Here is a 16,250-nt window from a genome sequence, read left to right as displayed (position 1 = left end):
CAAGCCATAATTAGCACGTCAGTCACTGACGACTAATAAACCTTGCAACCTGGCATCCTGACAAGACACCTAACCCAGCGCCACGGGGTGAAAAGGTTGAAGGCCAGGGAACTGGACCTTAGGCGTGTTCGCGGCAATCTGCGACTTCGAACAGCCTCATGGACTTTGTAGTTCAACATGCCCCTGACATCACTACCGGTGTCACCACCGCGTGACCTAGAGGTTCAATTTCCGGTAGCCTGTTGCTCTATGGGAGTTGTAGTCAATAAGTGACTGCTAGACTTGGGCTCTAGTGGTCTGGAAACTACAATTCCCGGCGGGCTACGGGATGCACAAGGCACTAGTTAGCTGTGAGCGGGCGATTGCCTCATCAGGTGTAAAGTGTGTGCTTCAGTGTATTGGGAGGCCTGGCTACCCCCAGACGGAAGGGAAAGGTTGGGATCACTGCTTTGAGAGGATCGCCGAGGTCACTGTCGTGGGTTGCAGAATTGGTTGGGCGGTGCCATGGCGGTGAGTTCTGCCGGGAAGAGAGTCCGCTCTGCCCGGCCCTATAACCCGGCTGATCTGTTTGCTTTTGCCAGAAGCTGGGGTCTCCATGTGGTAGCCGTTGTCCTGAAAGGAAAAATCCTTATCTAAACACAGGGAATGCCTTGACCCCCACATTAAAGGTGTGGATGTTGTGAGGATGCGCGTTTTCTTGCTATCTGTTGAGCCCGGAACTGGTATCTTTAACTTTACACACTACTTAATGTTACGTGTGTTAATTTCACGACGTGTCTAAAACCCATTTGGAGAGCGGGAAGTAGGTAACCTTGTTCCTCCTTTAAAAAAAAGTTTTGTTTTTTTTTTAATGTTTATATATTTTTGAGAGACAGAGACAGAGCATGAGCAAGGGAGGGGTAAAGAGAGAGAGGGAGACACGGAATCCCAAGCAGGCTCCAGCCTCTGAGCTGTCAGCATAGAGCCCACAGAGCCCAGAGCCCAGTGTGGGGCTTGAACTCACGAGTGGTGAGATCATGACCTGAGCCCAGGTCGATGCTCAACCCACTGAGCCACCCAGGCGCCCCCTTTGTTCCTTCTTTTAACAAAAAAAACTTTTTTTAAACAGACAAAAATCTCTACATTCATGGTGTTTACGTGTGTGTGTATGAGAGAGTTACATGCTAAAATATTTGGTAAAATATGTCTGGCGCCAGTAAGTCCTATTGACAAAAATAGAGCAGGAAGGGGAGACTCTTAAGTGTGAGGTGGGGTAGGGTTGCAGTTTTAAAACTGTGATCAAGGGGCGCCTGGGTGGCTCAGTCGGATAAGCATCCGACTTCGGCTCAGGTCATGATCTCACGGTTTGTGGGTTCCAGCCCCGCGTTGGGCTCTGTGCTGACAGCTTGGAGCCTGGAGCCTGCTTCGGATTCTGCGTCTCCCTCTCTCTCTGTTCCTCCCCTGCTCTCACTCTGTCTCTGTCTCTCTCTCAAAAATAAAGATTAAAAAAACGTTTGTTTAAAAAAAAAAAACAAACCTGTGATCAACAAAGGCTTTTCTAAGAAGGTGGCATTGTGGCAAAAAGGAGGTAAGGGAGCAAGCCATGCAGCTATATGGAGGAGACGATATCTAGGCAGAAGCCACACTGAGAGAAAAGCAAGGAGGGTTGTATATCCAAAGGACAGTGATACTGGAAATGATGATAGTGTATGTGATGGATATTGATGGGTGGATGGATGTAGGTCATGTAAGGCTGCTGGGTTCAAGAAAGAATGGGAAGAGATGGACTGGAGATCATGCGTATGGATAACTCTTGAGGAATTTTATAAAGGAGAGTAGAGAATTGGGGTAATAGATGAAAGTCAAAAGAGGACTTTCTTTTCTTTTTTTATTTTTTTTTTTAACTTTTTTTTTTTAACGTTTATTTATTTTTGAGACAGAGAGAGACAGAGCATGAACGGGGGAGGGTCAGAGAGAGGGAGACACAGAATCTGAAACAGGCTCCAGGCTCTGAGCTGTCAGCACAGAGCCCGACGCGGGGCTTGAACTCACGGACCGCGAGATCATGACCTGAGCCGAAGTCGGCCGCTTAACTGACTGAGCCACCCAGGCGCCCCTCTTTTCTTTTTTTAAACGTAGAAGAAATTACCAATACTTGTATGCTCATGGGAATTACCCTGTAGAAAGGAAACATTGATGAGGAAAAGGGATGATTGCTGAAGTGCTGTTCCTGAATAGAACAGAAGGGATGAGATCCAGTGCATCAGTGGAAGGGTTAATAGTAACAGGAAAGAAGACAGACTATATAGGTACACAGGCATGTGGGTAGGTAGATGTGATGAGGGAGGCTGTGAAAATTTTCTGTTCACTTCTGGTTTCTAATTCAATTAAGAACCAAGATTAACAGCTAGAAATGAGGATGGAAGAGGAATTGTTGGAGGATTGAGGAGAGAGGAGAAAGCATAAAACAATTGTCTAGGACATTGCCCTCAATAGAACTTTTTATATTTGCACTAATTTGGGAGCCACTAGCCACATGGGGCAACTGAGCCCTTGAAATGTGGCTAGTGCAGTTGAAGGACTGAATTTTAATATAACTTTAAAACTAACAAGTCATGTGTGGCTAGTGGCTACTGTATTGCACAGTATACACATTAAAGTTGAGAAGCACTAGTCTAGGAGAAGGAGTAACGAAGTGGATTTCAGAAATTAGTAGTGTGGCTGGGCATCACTTGATATTAATGGACATGAATTTAAATGGAGGCCAGTCAGCATGGTTGAGTGCTTATCTCTTGCCACTTTCAGCTGCCTAGGTGAAGGAACAGAGCAGTTGGATGGGACGGATGGATGGAGTTTTGCCAGGCAAGAATGGTAAAGGGAAAACCGAAGAATTATACAGATGGATTTAAGGGACAGAAATGAGGACACGGGGTGGTAGGCGCCTAAAGATTAGTGAAAAAAGGTCATGATCAGTAGGACCCATTGGGGTTGAGGAATTATTAGAGTTGGAATTCTAGCAGAGTTAGGATCAGTAATACCAATAACTAACATTTCTTATGTGTCATGCTTTTTGTTTAGCATTTTATTTGAATTGTCTTATTGAGTGTTCACGCTAATCTATTTGAGTTAGGCACTCTTATTTGCAGTTTACAGATGAAGAACCCCATGCTTAGAGAGCTTACCTAACAGGTCTGATTTCTTATAACTAGGACAGGATGAAAGTGATCAGGACTCAAAGGGATTGATTCATTTTTCAGTCACTATGCCGTCCTGCTTCCCAGGAAAACACATGCCTTCCGACTCCTGGTCCAGAGCTTTTTCTTCTGTCCCAAGTTGCTCATTGCCTCCCCACCAACCCCTCTCCCCCATGATGATATCCTTAGCTGATGTGGAATTTGCAGGTCTTTCTTTCTTTTTTCTTCTTTTTGGTGTTAATGGGAATGAGTTTTTTCAGTTTGGAAGACTTTAGTACATTTTTATTCTTTTTATGTTTTGTATAAGGAAACTGGCAATATTTCTGGTAGATCTGATTGTTTTACTTTATTCACTTCTTGGCCTCTGCAAATATTCATGTTTTACACTGTCATGGTACTGGGCTGACATTAAAGTTAGTTTCATTGGAAGAATCCAGTAAGAACTCCCTTTAGAAAGAACAAGTAACAATAAAAATAATAAAATGTACCGATTTTATTGTGTGTTTTAAATGTACCGATTATTCTGTGCCATGCATTAGTGTTTTACAAAAGTTTTCATCTGAACAACCCTATAAAAGTGGGTGCTTTATCCCCATTTTATTGATGGGGAAAATAAGGCATCAGGTCTACTCAGAGGAAGAATTAGAATTCATTTGGTCCCACACTGGAGTTCATTCTGTTAATCATTGTGTTACCCCCAATTGCAAGCTAATTAGGATATTTCTTTTTTTTTTTTTAATAACTTGTTTTATTTTTTATATATTTTAAAATTTACATCCAAATTAGTTAGCATATAGTGCAACAATGATTTCAGGAGTAGATTCCTTGGTGCTCCTTACCTATTTAGCCCATCCCCCCTCCCACAACCCCTCCTGTAACCCTCAGTTTGTTCTCCATATTTATGAGTCTCTTCTGTTTTGTCCCCCTCCCTGTTTTTATATTATTTTTGTTTCCCTTCCCTTATGTTCATCTGTTTTGTCTCTTAAAGTCCTCATATGAGTGAAGTCATGTGATTTTTGTCTTTCTCTGACTAATTTCACTTAACATAATAGCTTCTAGTTCCATCCACGTAGTTGCAAATGGCAAGATTTCATTCTTTTTGATTGCCGAGTAATACTCCATTGTATAGATATACCACATCTTTATCCATTCATCCATTGATGGACATTTGGACTCTTTCCTTACTTTGGCTATTGTCGATAGTGCTGCTATAAACATGGGGGTGCATGTGTTCCTTTGAAACAGCACATCTGTATCCCGTGGATAAATACCTAGTAGTGCAATTGCTGGGTCGTAGGGTAGTTCTATTTTTAGTTTTTTGAGGAACCTCCATACTGTTTTCCAGAGTGGCTGCACCAGTTTGCATTCCCACCAGCAGTGCAAAAGAGATCCTCTTTCTTTGCATCCTCACCAATATCTGTTGTTGCCTGAGTTGTTAATGATAGCCATTCTGACAGGTGTGAGGTGGTATCTCATTGTGGTTTTTATTTGTATTTCCCTGATGATGAGTGATGTGGAGCATTTTTTCATGTGTCGGTTGGCCATCTGGATATCTTCTTTGGAGAAGTGTCTATTCATGTCTTTTGCCAAATTAGGAAATTTCTTTTGCAAACATCTTCCATAAAGAAAGTTTTCTGTTTCCAGAGGAAATCTTATCAATAATGAAGTGTGTAAGACAATGAACATGTGATAGCATGGATAGGATATTAGTTTTTATTTTATAATTGAATTTATAAATAATAAACTAAAATTTTCTTCATATCAGAGTAGTATTTATTTTAAAAAAATTGTTTAATGTTTATTTTTGAGAGAGAGAGAAAGAGACAGAGACAGAATGCAAGCTGGGGAGGGGCAGAGAGAGAGGGAGACACAGATCTGAAGCAGGCTCCAGGCTCTTAGCTGTCAGCACAGAGCCTGATGTGGGGCTCAAACTCACAGACCATGAGATCATTACCTGAGCTGAAGTTGGATGCTTAACCAACTGAGCCACCCAGCATAGTATTTATTTTTTAGAGCTTTTGACAGTTCTATTTTTATTTTTGTGTATTTAAAATTTTTATTTGTGTATTTTTGAGAGAGAGGGAGAGAGTGAGAATGAGAGAGAGAGAGAGATCTCGAGTGGGAGAGAGAGGTAGAGAGGGACGGAGACAGAATCCCAACCAGCGGCTCAAGGTCAAGCCATTAGATTATGACCTGAGCTGAAACCAAGAGTTGGACACTTAAATGATGAAGCCACCCAAGCGCCCAAGCTTTTGACAGTTTTAATCTCTTCTAGTTACATATCAGACTTTTAGAGGGGATCTGGGGATGTGATATAATGAACATAATAGCCAATCTAAAAAAAATATTGTTTTTAAACTTTCATTTGGAAAATTTAAATAGTCAGCAATATAGAGATAATAGTATTATGTACTTCCGTGTACCCATCACCCAACTTCAATAATTGGCAGTTCAGGACTATTTTGTTTCATATATCCCTTCCTGGGACCCTGCCCCTCCACCCCTCAGGATTCATTTTAAGCAGATTCCAGGCACTGTACATACATATTTGACATAGTTTAGTATAAGTTTTTACATCGATACATATTTTAATATTTTTTAATGTAATGATAACTTCTCTTAAAACATAATCCCAATGCCATTTTCATACCTAATAAAATCACATGATGTCTAGATGTCTCTTTGTGATATTGGTTAACATTATCGTGCATTTACCATGGGTCCAGCCCAAGGTTAAGTCCTTTGTCTGTATTAACTCTTTCTTTTTAATGTTTGTTTATTTTTGAGAGAGAGACAGCATAAGTGGGGGAGGGGCAGAGAGAGAGGGAGACACAGAATCTGAAGCAGGTTCCAGACTCTGAGCTGTCAGCACACAGCCCAATGTGGGGCTCGAACTCACAAACTGTGAGATCATGACCTGAGCCAAAGTCAAACACTTAACCGAGACACCTAGGAGCCCCTTAACTCTTTTAATTTTCATACTAATACTATAATGTTAGTATAATTTTTATTCTCATTTAAAGATAAAGAAATAGAAGCTTAGAAAGCTTAAGGAATTTGTCTAAGGTTCTACAGCTAGTAAGTGGTGGCAGCTAGGACATGGCTAGAGTACTAGGAGGAAGCAGAAATAGAAGCCAGAAGATGAACATTTTTGTCCACCTTGACTTTTTGCTGCCACAGTGATCTCCGAACTTCAGATTTATCATTTATCATCTTTGAAATGGTAATCACTGGTCTGCCTCCTTCTTAGGGTTATTGTTAAGATGCAAAAAGTTACTGTTCATAAAAGTTTCAAGAACTGCAGAATATTATGAATATATAGAAGAGCTTGTTATCTTTTTTAGTGGTTCTTTACTGGGGATGGTCTTGTCCTCCTGAGAACATTTGGTCTGGAGACTGTTTGGTTGTCACAACTAGGGGATTCTCCTGGCATCTAGTGGGCAGAAGCCAGGGATGCTTCTAAGCCTCTTACAATGCACAAGACAAAACACAAAAAATTATTTAACCTAAACTGTCAAAAATGCCAAAGTTTTGAACCTCTGACCAATTGTCTAGTTAAATAACCAGTGAAGAAATTAAGGCTCAGATTGATCAAGTCACTTCTCAAGGTCAAACAACAGTTGGTGGTGGGGCCAATATCAGGTTTCATTACAATTGACCTTGGATGTTTTGATGGACAAGTTTTTCTGAGAAGCAGAAACCTCAAAGAAGAGATTTTGTGCATTTAATGTGCTCAATAACAGTGAAAAAAAACATAGTTCTTAGTAATTTGTGAAGACTGTTTCTTTCATGTCCTTTACAGTGGGTGACCTGAGTGGTGCCTGGATGGCTCAGTCAGTTAAGCCTGTGAGTTCGGCTCAGGTCATGATCTCACAGTTTGTGAGTTCGAGCCCCATGTCCGGCTCTGTGCTGACCGTTCAGAGACTGGAGCCTGCTTCAGATTCTGTGTCTCCCTCTCTCTCTGCCCCTCCCTTGCTTGTGCATGCTTACGTGCATGCTCTCTCTGAAAAATAAATAAACACTAAAAAAAATATATAAAAAAGGAAGGAGGGAGGGACTTGGCAGAAATGAGACAAGAAGGGCCTTAAGTGCCAGGTTTAACAGTATAGAATCTATTCTGACCACTATAGAGATCCTCTGATAAGGAATTGACTTGATTATATTTGTGTTTTGATATCATTTCCACTCAGCAATCCTGTAAGGATTTATAGAAACAAAATATTTCCTTGTCACTTTTATTTTCCTTTAATTACTGGAGGAACTTGTTATGTCCATGATTTTTCTTTTTCTTTTTTCTGTCTCTTTTTTTCAAAGAGTTTATTTATTTATTTAAACTTTTTTTTTAATGCTAATTTTTGAGAGAGAGAGAGTCACAGTTTGAGCAGGAGAGGGGCAGCGAGAGAGGGAGACACAGAAACTGAAACAGGCTCCAGGCTCTGAGCTGTCAGCACAGAGCCCAGTGTGGTGTGGGGCTTGAACCCATGAACTGCAAGATCATGACTTGAGCTGAAGTCCCATGCTTAACTGACTGAGCTACCCAGGTGCCCCTTTAAGATTTTATTTATTTATTAAAAATTTTTTTTTAATGTTTATTCATTTTTGAGAGACAGAGACAGAGCATGAGCGGGGGAGGGGCAGAGAGAGAGGGAGACACAGGATCCGAAGCAGGCTCCAGGCTTTGAGCTGTCAGCACAGAGCCCGACATAGGGCTTGAACTCACAAACCATGAGATCATGACCTGAGCCAAAGTCGGACACTCAACCGACTGAGGCACCCAGGTGCCCCTTTAAGATTTTAAGTAATCTCTACACCCAGCACAGGGCTAGAACTCACAACCCCAAGGTCAAGAGTTGTGTGCTCTACTGACTGAGTCAGCCAGGTGTCCCCAGGAGTTTTCAAAGTAGGGAATTCTTTCTCATTTCTTCTCTGCCTCTCTGGCAAGGTTCTTCCTTTAATCCATCATTTACCTCCTCCTTGTAAGCTGATATTTCATCTTTCTGTTGCTTGTCTTTGTCTCCTGTTTTTTAACGACGTTAAAACTACGTTTAACTACGTTAAAAAATAGGAAACCGTTCTTTGGTTTAAAATATAGAAAACTGAAAATAGTACAACAGAGCTGATACCTTTTAGTAGATTTGTATTAAATCTTAATTTTAATAGTGTTTGTTATTTTATTACTTAATACACAAAGTATATTTAAGATAGTTATTGGAGAAATAATGTTAAGTTTGGGGTTTTTTTATTGCACATAATTCCTCTTTGCAAGTGTTCAAATTTGTGTAACCATTTAAAAGTCCAGTATATTTGTGATACAAATAGAAAGCTTATTGATTGATAGATTCATTGATTGAGAGAGAGCGAGAGTGTCAGCTGGGGATGGTCAGAGAGAGAGAGGGAGAGAGAATCCCAGGCAGGCTCCACACTCAGCACAGAGCCTAATATGGGGTTTGATCCCATGAACCATGAGATCATCACCTAAGTTGAAATCAGGAGTCAGGTGCTAAACCAACTGACCACCCAGCTGCCCCAAAAGTAGTTTTTGTAAGCTCTACATACAATGTGGGGCTTCAACTCACAACAGAGAGGTCAGGAGTCACATGCTCTACTGACCGAGGCCACCAGGCGGTCCACTTTTTTAAAAAGTAGTATAAAATATATGTGTGTGTGTGTATATATATGTATTAATTTTTTTAATGTCTATTTTTGAGAGAGAGACAGAGCGAGCGAGGGGGAGACAGAGAATCCGAAGCAGACTCCAGGCTCTGAGCTATCAGCACAGAGCCCAGTGTGGAGCTCAAACCCACAAGCTGTGAGATCATGACCTGAGCCAAAGTCGGATGCTTAACCAACTGAGCCACCGAGGCGCCCCTTTTTTAAAAATTAAAAAAAAATTTTTTTTATTTGTAAATTAAAAAAAATGTTTATTTTTGAGAGAACGCCGGTGGGAGAGGGGCAAAGAGAGGTGGGCAGAGGATCTGAAGCAGTGTCTGCACCACAGCAATGAGCCTGATGCAGGGCTCGAATTCATGAACTGGGAGATGATGACCTGAGCTGAAGTTAGATGCTCATTCGACTGAGCCACTCAGGTGCCCCAATGTTTTTTAAATGTTTGTTTATTTTGGAGAGAGAGAGCATACTTTTTTTAAATTTAAAATTAAAAAAAATTTTTTTTAATGTTTGATTATTCATGAGAGAGAGGGACAGAGGGTGAGCAGGGGAAGGGAGGGAGACACAGAATCTGAAGCAGGCTCAAGGCTCTGAGCTGTCAGCACAGAGCCCAGCGCAGGTCTCGAACTCACAAACTGAGATCTTGACCTGATCTCACGTATATACATATGTGTGTATATACATTGTGTATCTATTTAAAGTTTATCTGAGAAAGAGAAGAGAGAGAGCATGTGGGGAGGGGACAGGGAGAGAGGGAAAGGGAGAGAATCCCAAGCAGGCTCCACACTGTCAGCACAGAGCCCGACATGAGGCTTGAACTCACAAGCTGTGAGATCATGACCTGAGCTGAAGTTGGACACTCAGCTGGCAGAGCCACCCAGGCACCCCTAAATACATATTTTTAAGTGAATTATATGCCCAATGTGGGCTTGAACTCACGTACCCAAGATCAAGAGTTGTGTGCTCCCTGGACTGAGCCAGCCAGTCGCCCCATTGGAAAGCATTTTTTAAATTGTTGGGTGAAAGGACAGAGAGAGGCACTCTTAAAGGAGACTGAGTTGCAGTCTTTAGGTAACTTGGCAAGGTCGTCTTGTGTAGTAGGTTGTAAAAGTATGAGTAGAACCCAGAGGCACCTGGCTGGCTCACTTGGTAGAACATGTGACTCTTGATCTTGGGGTTGTAAGTTTGAGCCTCATGTTGGGTGTAGAGATTACTTAAAAAAAAAATCTTAAAAAAAAAGGTATGAATAGAGCCCAGGTATTTTCTCATTTGAAAATGCTGCACAATCTGGGAATGTTTGCACATAAGAAGGGGGTAAAATCCAATTTCAGTTCAGATAACTATACCAGAAAATACATTTTAGAGACTAATACTAAATTTCAAAACAGAATTAGATTTGTGTATGGTCCATTAGTATCCAGCTTTCATACTTGTCTGCTCTGTGTTTCATTCCACGCCAGCTTTGACTTACCTGCTTTTAGCATCTGTTTTTCACACAGTCACAAACTGAGAAGGAAGCTCTAACGCTTCCTTTTTCAGAGGTAGAATGATCATGCTTGTTTTTTTGCTTTCACTTTCATCCACAGGCAGCTTATGGAAGGATGGCAATGTTGCTGGTACATCTGATATATTAGAGACATGCTTGCCATTCTGTTTCATTTAAATTTCATGTTAATAGTCTGTTAACCATTTTGGAGAGGAGTTCTTCATCAGTTGCCTTGAAAAAAAACATGTAGATAACTAACCCTTCCTCAGCCTCTTCCCATCGGGTCTCAGCATCCTTTGATTGAGCATTATTGCAGCTTGGCCATCTTGTACTTTTCTAAGTATTTGTGCATCTTAACTAAATAGGAACAGTATCTGTTTTAGTGTCTCATTTAATAGAAGTATTTCAAAGCCCTTTATATATTTTAGTAATTCATTAACTATCCCTTTGGTGTTTAAAGTAAACAGATTGTGATAGCGCAAATTTTTAATCTTGTTTGTTTAAAGTTCATAACAACCATGGAAAAATTGCCTATAAGTAAACAGCTTGTTCTATGTGAACGTATTTTTTTTTTCTTTTTTTAAAGCAAGACTGTCCAAGTATAGAGTGGATTGTTGTATCTCTTTTGTGTCCAACAGGAAAGAAAAGGAACAGCAAAAGTGGACTTTTTGAAGAAGATTGAGAAAGAAATCCAACAGAAATGGGATACTGAGAAAGTGTTTGAGGTTAATGCATCTAATGTGGAGAACCAGACTAGGTGAGTAGTACTTTATGGAGTTCTACATCTTGTGTTCCCAAGACTGTTGGCTACAGAAACTGCTTTGTGGAAAGGATAAGGCAGATTGTACTTATAATGTCTGAAATGGGCTGAAGAAGGTAACTTTTATTTTCTTGATTTCAAAGTAGGATTTTCTTTCCAATAGAATTTTTTTTTTTTTTTTTTTTTTTTTTTTTTAAGTGAGCTCTGTGCCTAGTGTGGGACTTGAATTCACGACCCTGGGATCAAGAGTTGCATGCTCTCTGAGTGAGCTAGATGCTCCTCCTATAGAATTCTTAAAGGACTTTTTCTACATAGCTTTTTTTTTAACTAATATTTTTCATATTTAGACAAAAGAGAATGTTTTGAAGTTTTGTCTTTCCTAACTGATAAAATGAGATTATTCTAGTAGAGATTCATATTATGGTGCTAATTATGTCCAAAGACACCAAGTATTAAATTTTGAAGGGTTTCAGGGGCACCTTGGTGGCTTAGTCAGTTAAGCTTCTGACTTTGGCTCAGGTCATGATCTTGTGGTTCATGAGTTGGAGCCCCACATCGGTCTCTCTACTGTCAGGGTGGAGCCCTGTTCAGATCCTCTGTCTCCCTCTCTTTGCCCTTCCCTTGCTTGTTAGCTTGGGTGTGTTCTCTCTCTCTCAGAAATAAATAAATGCTAAAAAACAAAACAAAAAAAACACAGCAACCCAACTCTTTAAATTTTTTTTTTCAAGGGTTTCTGTATTTTAAGATCTTATTTCATAAATACTGTATTGCCTTGGTTTTAAGCATCAATTATAAGACAAGCCACAGGTAATGATATGGTACTAGGGAAAAATAAAAACAAAATAACTGCCCCCAAACAGTAGTGTAATAAATGTATGCATCAATTATAGGAGCATCTCAATTTCAGATATGTTGAAATGTAGAAAAATGTTCTTGTTACAATGACGAAATACATTGACAATAATTAAAATAGTAGCTAATCTTGAAAACTTATTGGTTGTTATGCAAAGGCTTAGGAAATATTCCATTTTTAGTATGCCTATTATCATTTAATCTTTTTAATAACACTTTAAGGTTAGCAGTATTTTTATCCTTATTTTATTTCTTTATTAATATATTTTTTAAGCATTTATTTATTTTTGAGAGACAGAGTCAGAGCACAAGCAGAGGAAGGGCAGAGAGAGAGGGAGACACAGAATCTGAAGCAGGCTCCAGGCTCTGAGCTGTCAGCACAGAGCCCAACATGGGGCTCAAACCCACAAACCGTGAAATCTTGACCTGAGCCAAAGTCAGATGCTCAACTGACTGGGCCACCCAGGTGCCCCTATTCCCATTTTATAGATGAGGATACTGAGGTACAGGGAGGCTAAGTAACCAGTTCCAGGTTGCATAGCTAGGAATTGACAAGGCCTGGACTACTTTTTAGGACATTCTGATTTCAAAAGGTACTTTCCTTGCCACTAAGCAACATGCTAGTGGAATTTTTTTATGTTTATTTTTGAGAAAGAGAGAGAAAGCGTGCATGTGCAGGGGGGTACAGAGAGAGAGGAGGACAGAGGATCTAAAGCAGGCTATGTGTTGACAGCAGAGAACCCGATGCTGAGGTCAAAGGTACAAACTGCAAGATCACAACCTGATCTGAAGTCAAATACTTAACTGACTGAGCCACTCAGGCAACTCTGAATTTGGACTTTTTTTTTTTTTTTTTTTTTTTAAAGAAATTAAGAGTGTTGCTGTAATATAAAGTCTTTGATGTTATACTTTATAGCTTTTGTTGTTTCTAGAATTTTGGCCAACTTCAGGTAAAGTTATCGTGAGTGAACTGAAAACTTTGTTCCATGAAAGAAAATGAAGTGAGGGAACTTAGAAATGTAACATTGAATGAAAAAAGAGTTTTTTTCAGTAATATCTCCACCCGACATGGGGCTTGAAATCACAACCCTAGAGTCGCTTGCTCTACCAACTGAGCCAGCCAGCCATGTGCCCTGGTGTATAATTTTTAATGAAGCTCATAGGTGAGCAAAAGTAAGTGATAACATTGTTTAAGGACACAGACAGAGATATAAACTATTCAAAATGAAGGGAATGACAAAAGTAGATTTCAAGATACTGGTTTTCTCTGCGGGGAGAGGGCTGAGGAGCACACAGTGTAGATTCAGTGGGCTCATCACTTGGATAGCATGCTTACAGGCATTCATTTTATTGTGCTTTGTAACTTTTATAGGTACGTTATACATTTGATTGTAAGAAAAAATAATATAATAAATTAAACAGCTTTAGAGAGACACTTCTTAAATTAATTTTCCATGTGTCATGTAATACTGAAGATGTTTTATTATAGCTGATGGACTTTGAATTGCTTTATATATATCAAATGAAGGCAAATCTCATTTAATCACTAAAATACTAAATTAATCCAGTTTCCTAAGAGTATTAAAATTATCCTCAGTAAATTATCTTTACTCAGCATTTTTAAGTTAAACCTCCAGTATTTGCTGCAAGGATATTTATTTCTTTAATATCTAACCATAAACATTTTATTTTTTCTAAATCACAATTAAGTTTCAATTTCAGAGGGCTTTTAATTTCCACATTCATATGTTTACTTTTAAAGGTCTTTTAAATAATAAAATTTAAACAAGTTGTTTGTAATAAGCTTTCCCTTCCCCCTACCTCCTCATTTTAAAAGGAACTTAACATTTTCTTTTCTGTACTTTGTTTTTTCATGATTGTTTTGCAGCAAGGGCAAGTACTTTGTAACCTTCCCATATCCGTATATGAATGGGCGCCTTCATTTGGGACACACATTTTCTTTATCCAAATGTGAGGTAATGTTTCCTCTGTGGTTAACATAATGGGATTGAGGGTCTTTGATAAATACTATTTTGAAGAAAATGGCATGTATGGGATTTATTTCCTGTTAAGATAACTTAGAATTCCTTAATTTTAAGCCTAAATGTTATATTTTTACCTATATTAAATATTCTTATATTTAATTTGTATATGCTGTGTGTATGTGTGCAGGGTTCTAATTATTTATGCATGGTCATAAGTAATTCCTTTTTGGTGAAAAGACAGAAAAAAAGAACAATGGGCCAGAATTTTGGAATGACTTCCTTCTTTTCTTTTTCTTTCTTTCTTTCTTTTTTTTTTTTTTTTAAATATTTATTTATTTATTTTTGAGTGGGGCAGGAAAGGGCAGACAGAGGGAGACAGAGAATCCCAAGCAGGCTCCACATTGTTAATGCAGAGCCTGATGTAGGGCTCGTTCTCATGAACCTGATATCATGACCTGAGCTGAAATCAAGAGTCAGACTCTTAACTGACTGAGCCACCCAGACGCTCCAGGGAATGACTTCCTTCTAAAGCAAGAGAGGAAGAGGAAATCTGAGCCCATGATCTTCATGAACAGTCAACATTCTGTATTCATCTAGCATTTAAACTTATAATTTAAATTTAGTTTTCTTTTTGTAGTTTGCAGTAGGATACCAGAGACTGAAAGGAAAAACTTGTCTGTTTCCCTTTGGTTTACACTGTACTGGAATGCCTATCAAGGTAAGATTGCTTTTGGGATCGGTTCCTACTCTTTTTAGCTTAAAGCAGATGTAATGCCCAATTTAAGAGCTTGAAATAGTATTTTCAGATATTTATTATAATGCAATGTCTTGGCATGAGCTGAATTCATTATAGTGAAAACTATTTTTTTCAATTAGAAACAGTTAAAAAATATTTTTTTAATGTTTATTTATTTTTGAGAGAGAGAGAGAGAGCGTGAGCAGGGCAGGGTCAGAGAGAGAGACAGAGACACAGTATTCGAAGCAGGCTCCAGGCTCTGAGCTGCCAGCACAGAGCCCAATGCAGAGCTCGAACCCATGAACGGTGAGATTGTGACCTGAGACGAAGTTGCACGCTCAACCAACGGAGCCAGCCAGGCGCCTTGAGAAACAGTTTTTTAAAAGTTTATTATTTATTTTGAGAGAGATAGAGAATGAGTGGAGAAGAGGGGCAGGGAGAGAGAGGGAGAGAATCCCAATCAGTCTCCATGCTGTCAATGCAGAGCTCAATGCAGGGCTCAAATGCATGAACTGTGAGATCATGACCTTGAACCGAAGTTGGAAGCTTAACTGAGTGAGCCACCCCTGTGTCCCATGAAAATTAAATTTTAAAAGGCATTTGAAGAAGTACTTAAATAAAGGGTATACGTTAAGGTCTAAGTGATTTCTTTTAACAAAAAAAATATTTTATTTTTTTATTTATTTATTTTTATTTATTTATTTATTATTTTTTAATGTTTATTTATTTTTGAGGCAGAGAGAGACAGAGCATGAACAGGGGAGGGGCAGAGAGAGAGGGAGACACAGAATCTGAAACAGGCTCCAGGCTCTGAGCTGTCAGCACAGAACCCGACGCGGGGCTCGAACTCACAGACCGTGAGATCATGACCTGAGCCGAAGTCGGACGCTCAACCGACCAAGCCACCCAGGCGTCCCCCAAAAAATTTTTTTAACATTTATTTATTGTTTGAAAGACAGAGACAGAGCATGAGCAAGGGACAGGCAGAGAGTGAGGGAGACACAGAATCCAAAGCAGGCTCCAGGCTCTGAGCTGTCAGCACAGAACCTGACGCGGGGCTTAAACCCACGAACTGCGAGATTATGACCTGAGCCAAAGTCGGGCGCTCAACCAACTGAGGCACCCAGGCGCCCCAGGTCTAAGTGATTTCTCAGTAATTTTTGTATCTCTATTGGTGACCTTACATACTGATATTTCTGTTTTCAAGTTAGATAATAACTATTAACAAGTATTCATGACATACATAGAGTAATAAACAGTTTTTTAAACGTATAATACTGTTTGTTTTAGTTGTATCATATTTTGATCATGTTTGCAAATGTCTTCGTTTGTCATAAATTTATATTAGAAATAATTCTCAGTAAAGAAGGGGCCAGACAATTATTGTCGAAAGGATTCCTTAAATGTAAGAGGGTTGGGAAATTTAACTTCCCATTTCTTTTGCTTCTCCAACCTTTTATTTTGAAAAATGTCAAACCTGCAGAACAGGTAAAAGGATAGAATGAACAGCCATATACCCTTCACTCATAGTTACCGAATATTAACATTTTCCATAATTCCTTTGGTTCTCTTAATGCACATGTAATACATG

At 39.4% G+C, this 16,250-nt stretch overlaps 1 protein-coding gene across 1 annotated transcript in view; it reads left to right on the top strand.

Annotated features, from left to right (window-relative positions):
* Positions 1-331: 331 nt before the first annotated feature.
* The window catches only part of LARS1 (leucyl-tRNA synthetase 1), a 76,692-nt gene continuing 60,773 nt past the window's right edge, over positions 332-16,250 (top strand). Inside the window, exons 1-4 of the mRNA XM_007079964.3 lie at positions 332-510; positions 10,965-11,083; positions 13,827-13,914; positions 14,561-14,641. Coding sequence (XP_007080026.1) covers positions 505-510; positions 10,965-11,083; positions 13,827-13,914; positions 14,561-14,641 — 294 coding nt within the window. The 5' untranslated portion in view covers positions 332-504. The remainder of the gene's footprint in view (positions 511-10,964; positions 11,084-13,826; positions 13,915-14,560; positions 14,642-16,250) is intronic.

This window comes from Panthera tigris, chromosome A1 (assembly GCF_018350195.1).
Source record: "Panthera tigris isolate Pti1 chromosome A1, P.tigris_Pti1_mat1.1, whole genome shotgun sequence".
In the NCBI taxonomy this organism is placed as follows: domain Eukaryota; kingdom Metazoa; phylum Chordata; class Mammalia; order Carnivora; family Felidae; genus Panthera; species Panthera tigris.
The sequence above is the reverse complement of the archived record's forward strand: the minus strand, read 5'-3'. Positions and strand labels throughout refer to the sequence as shown.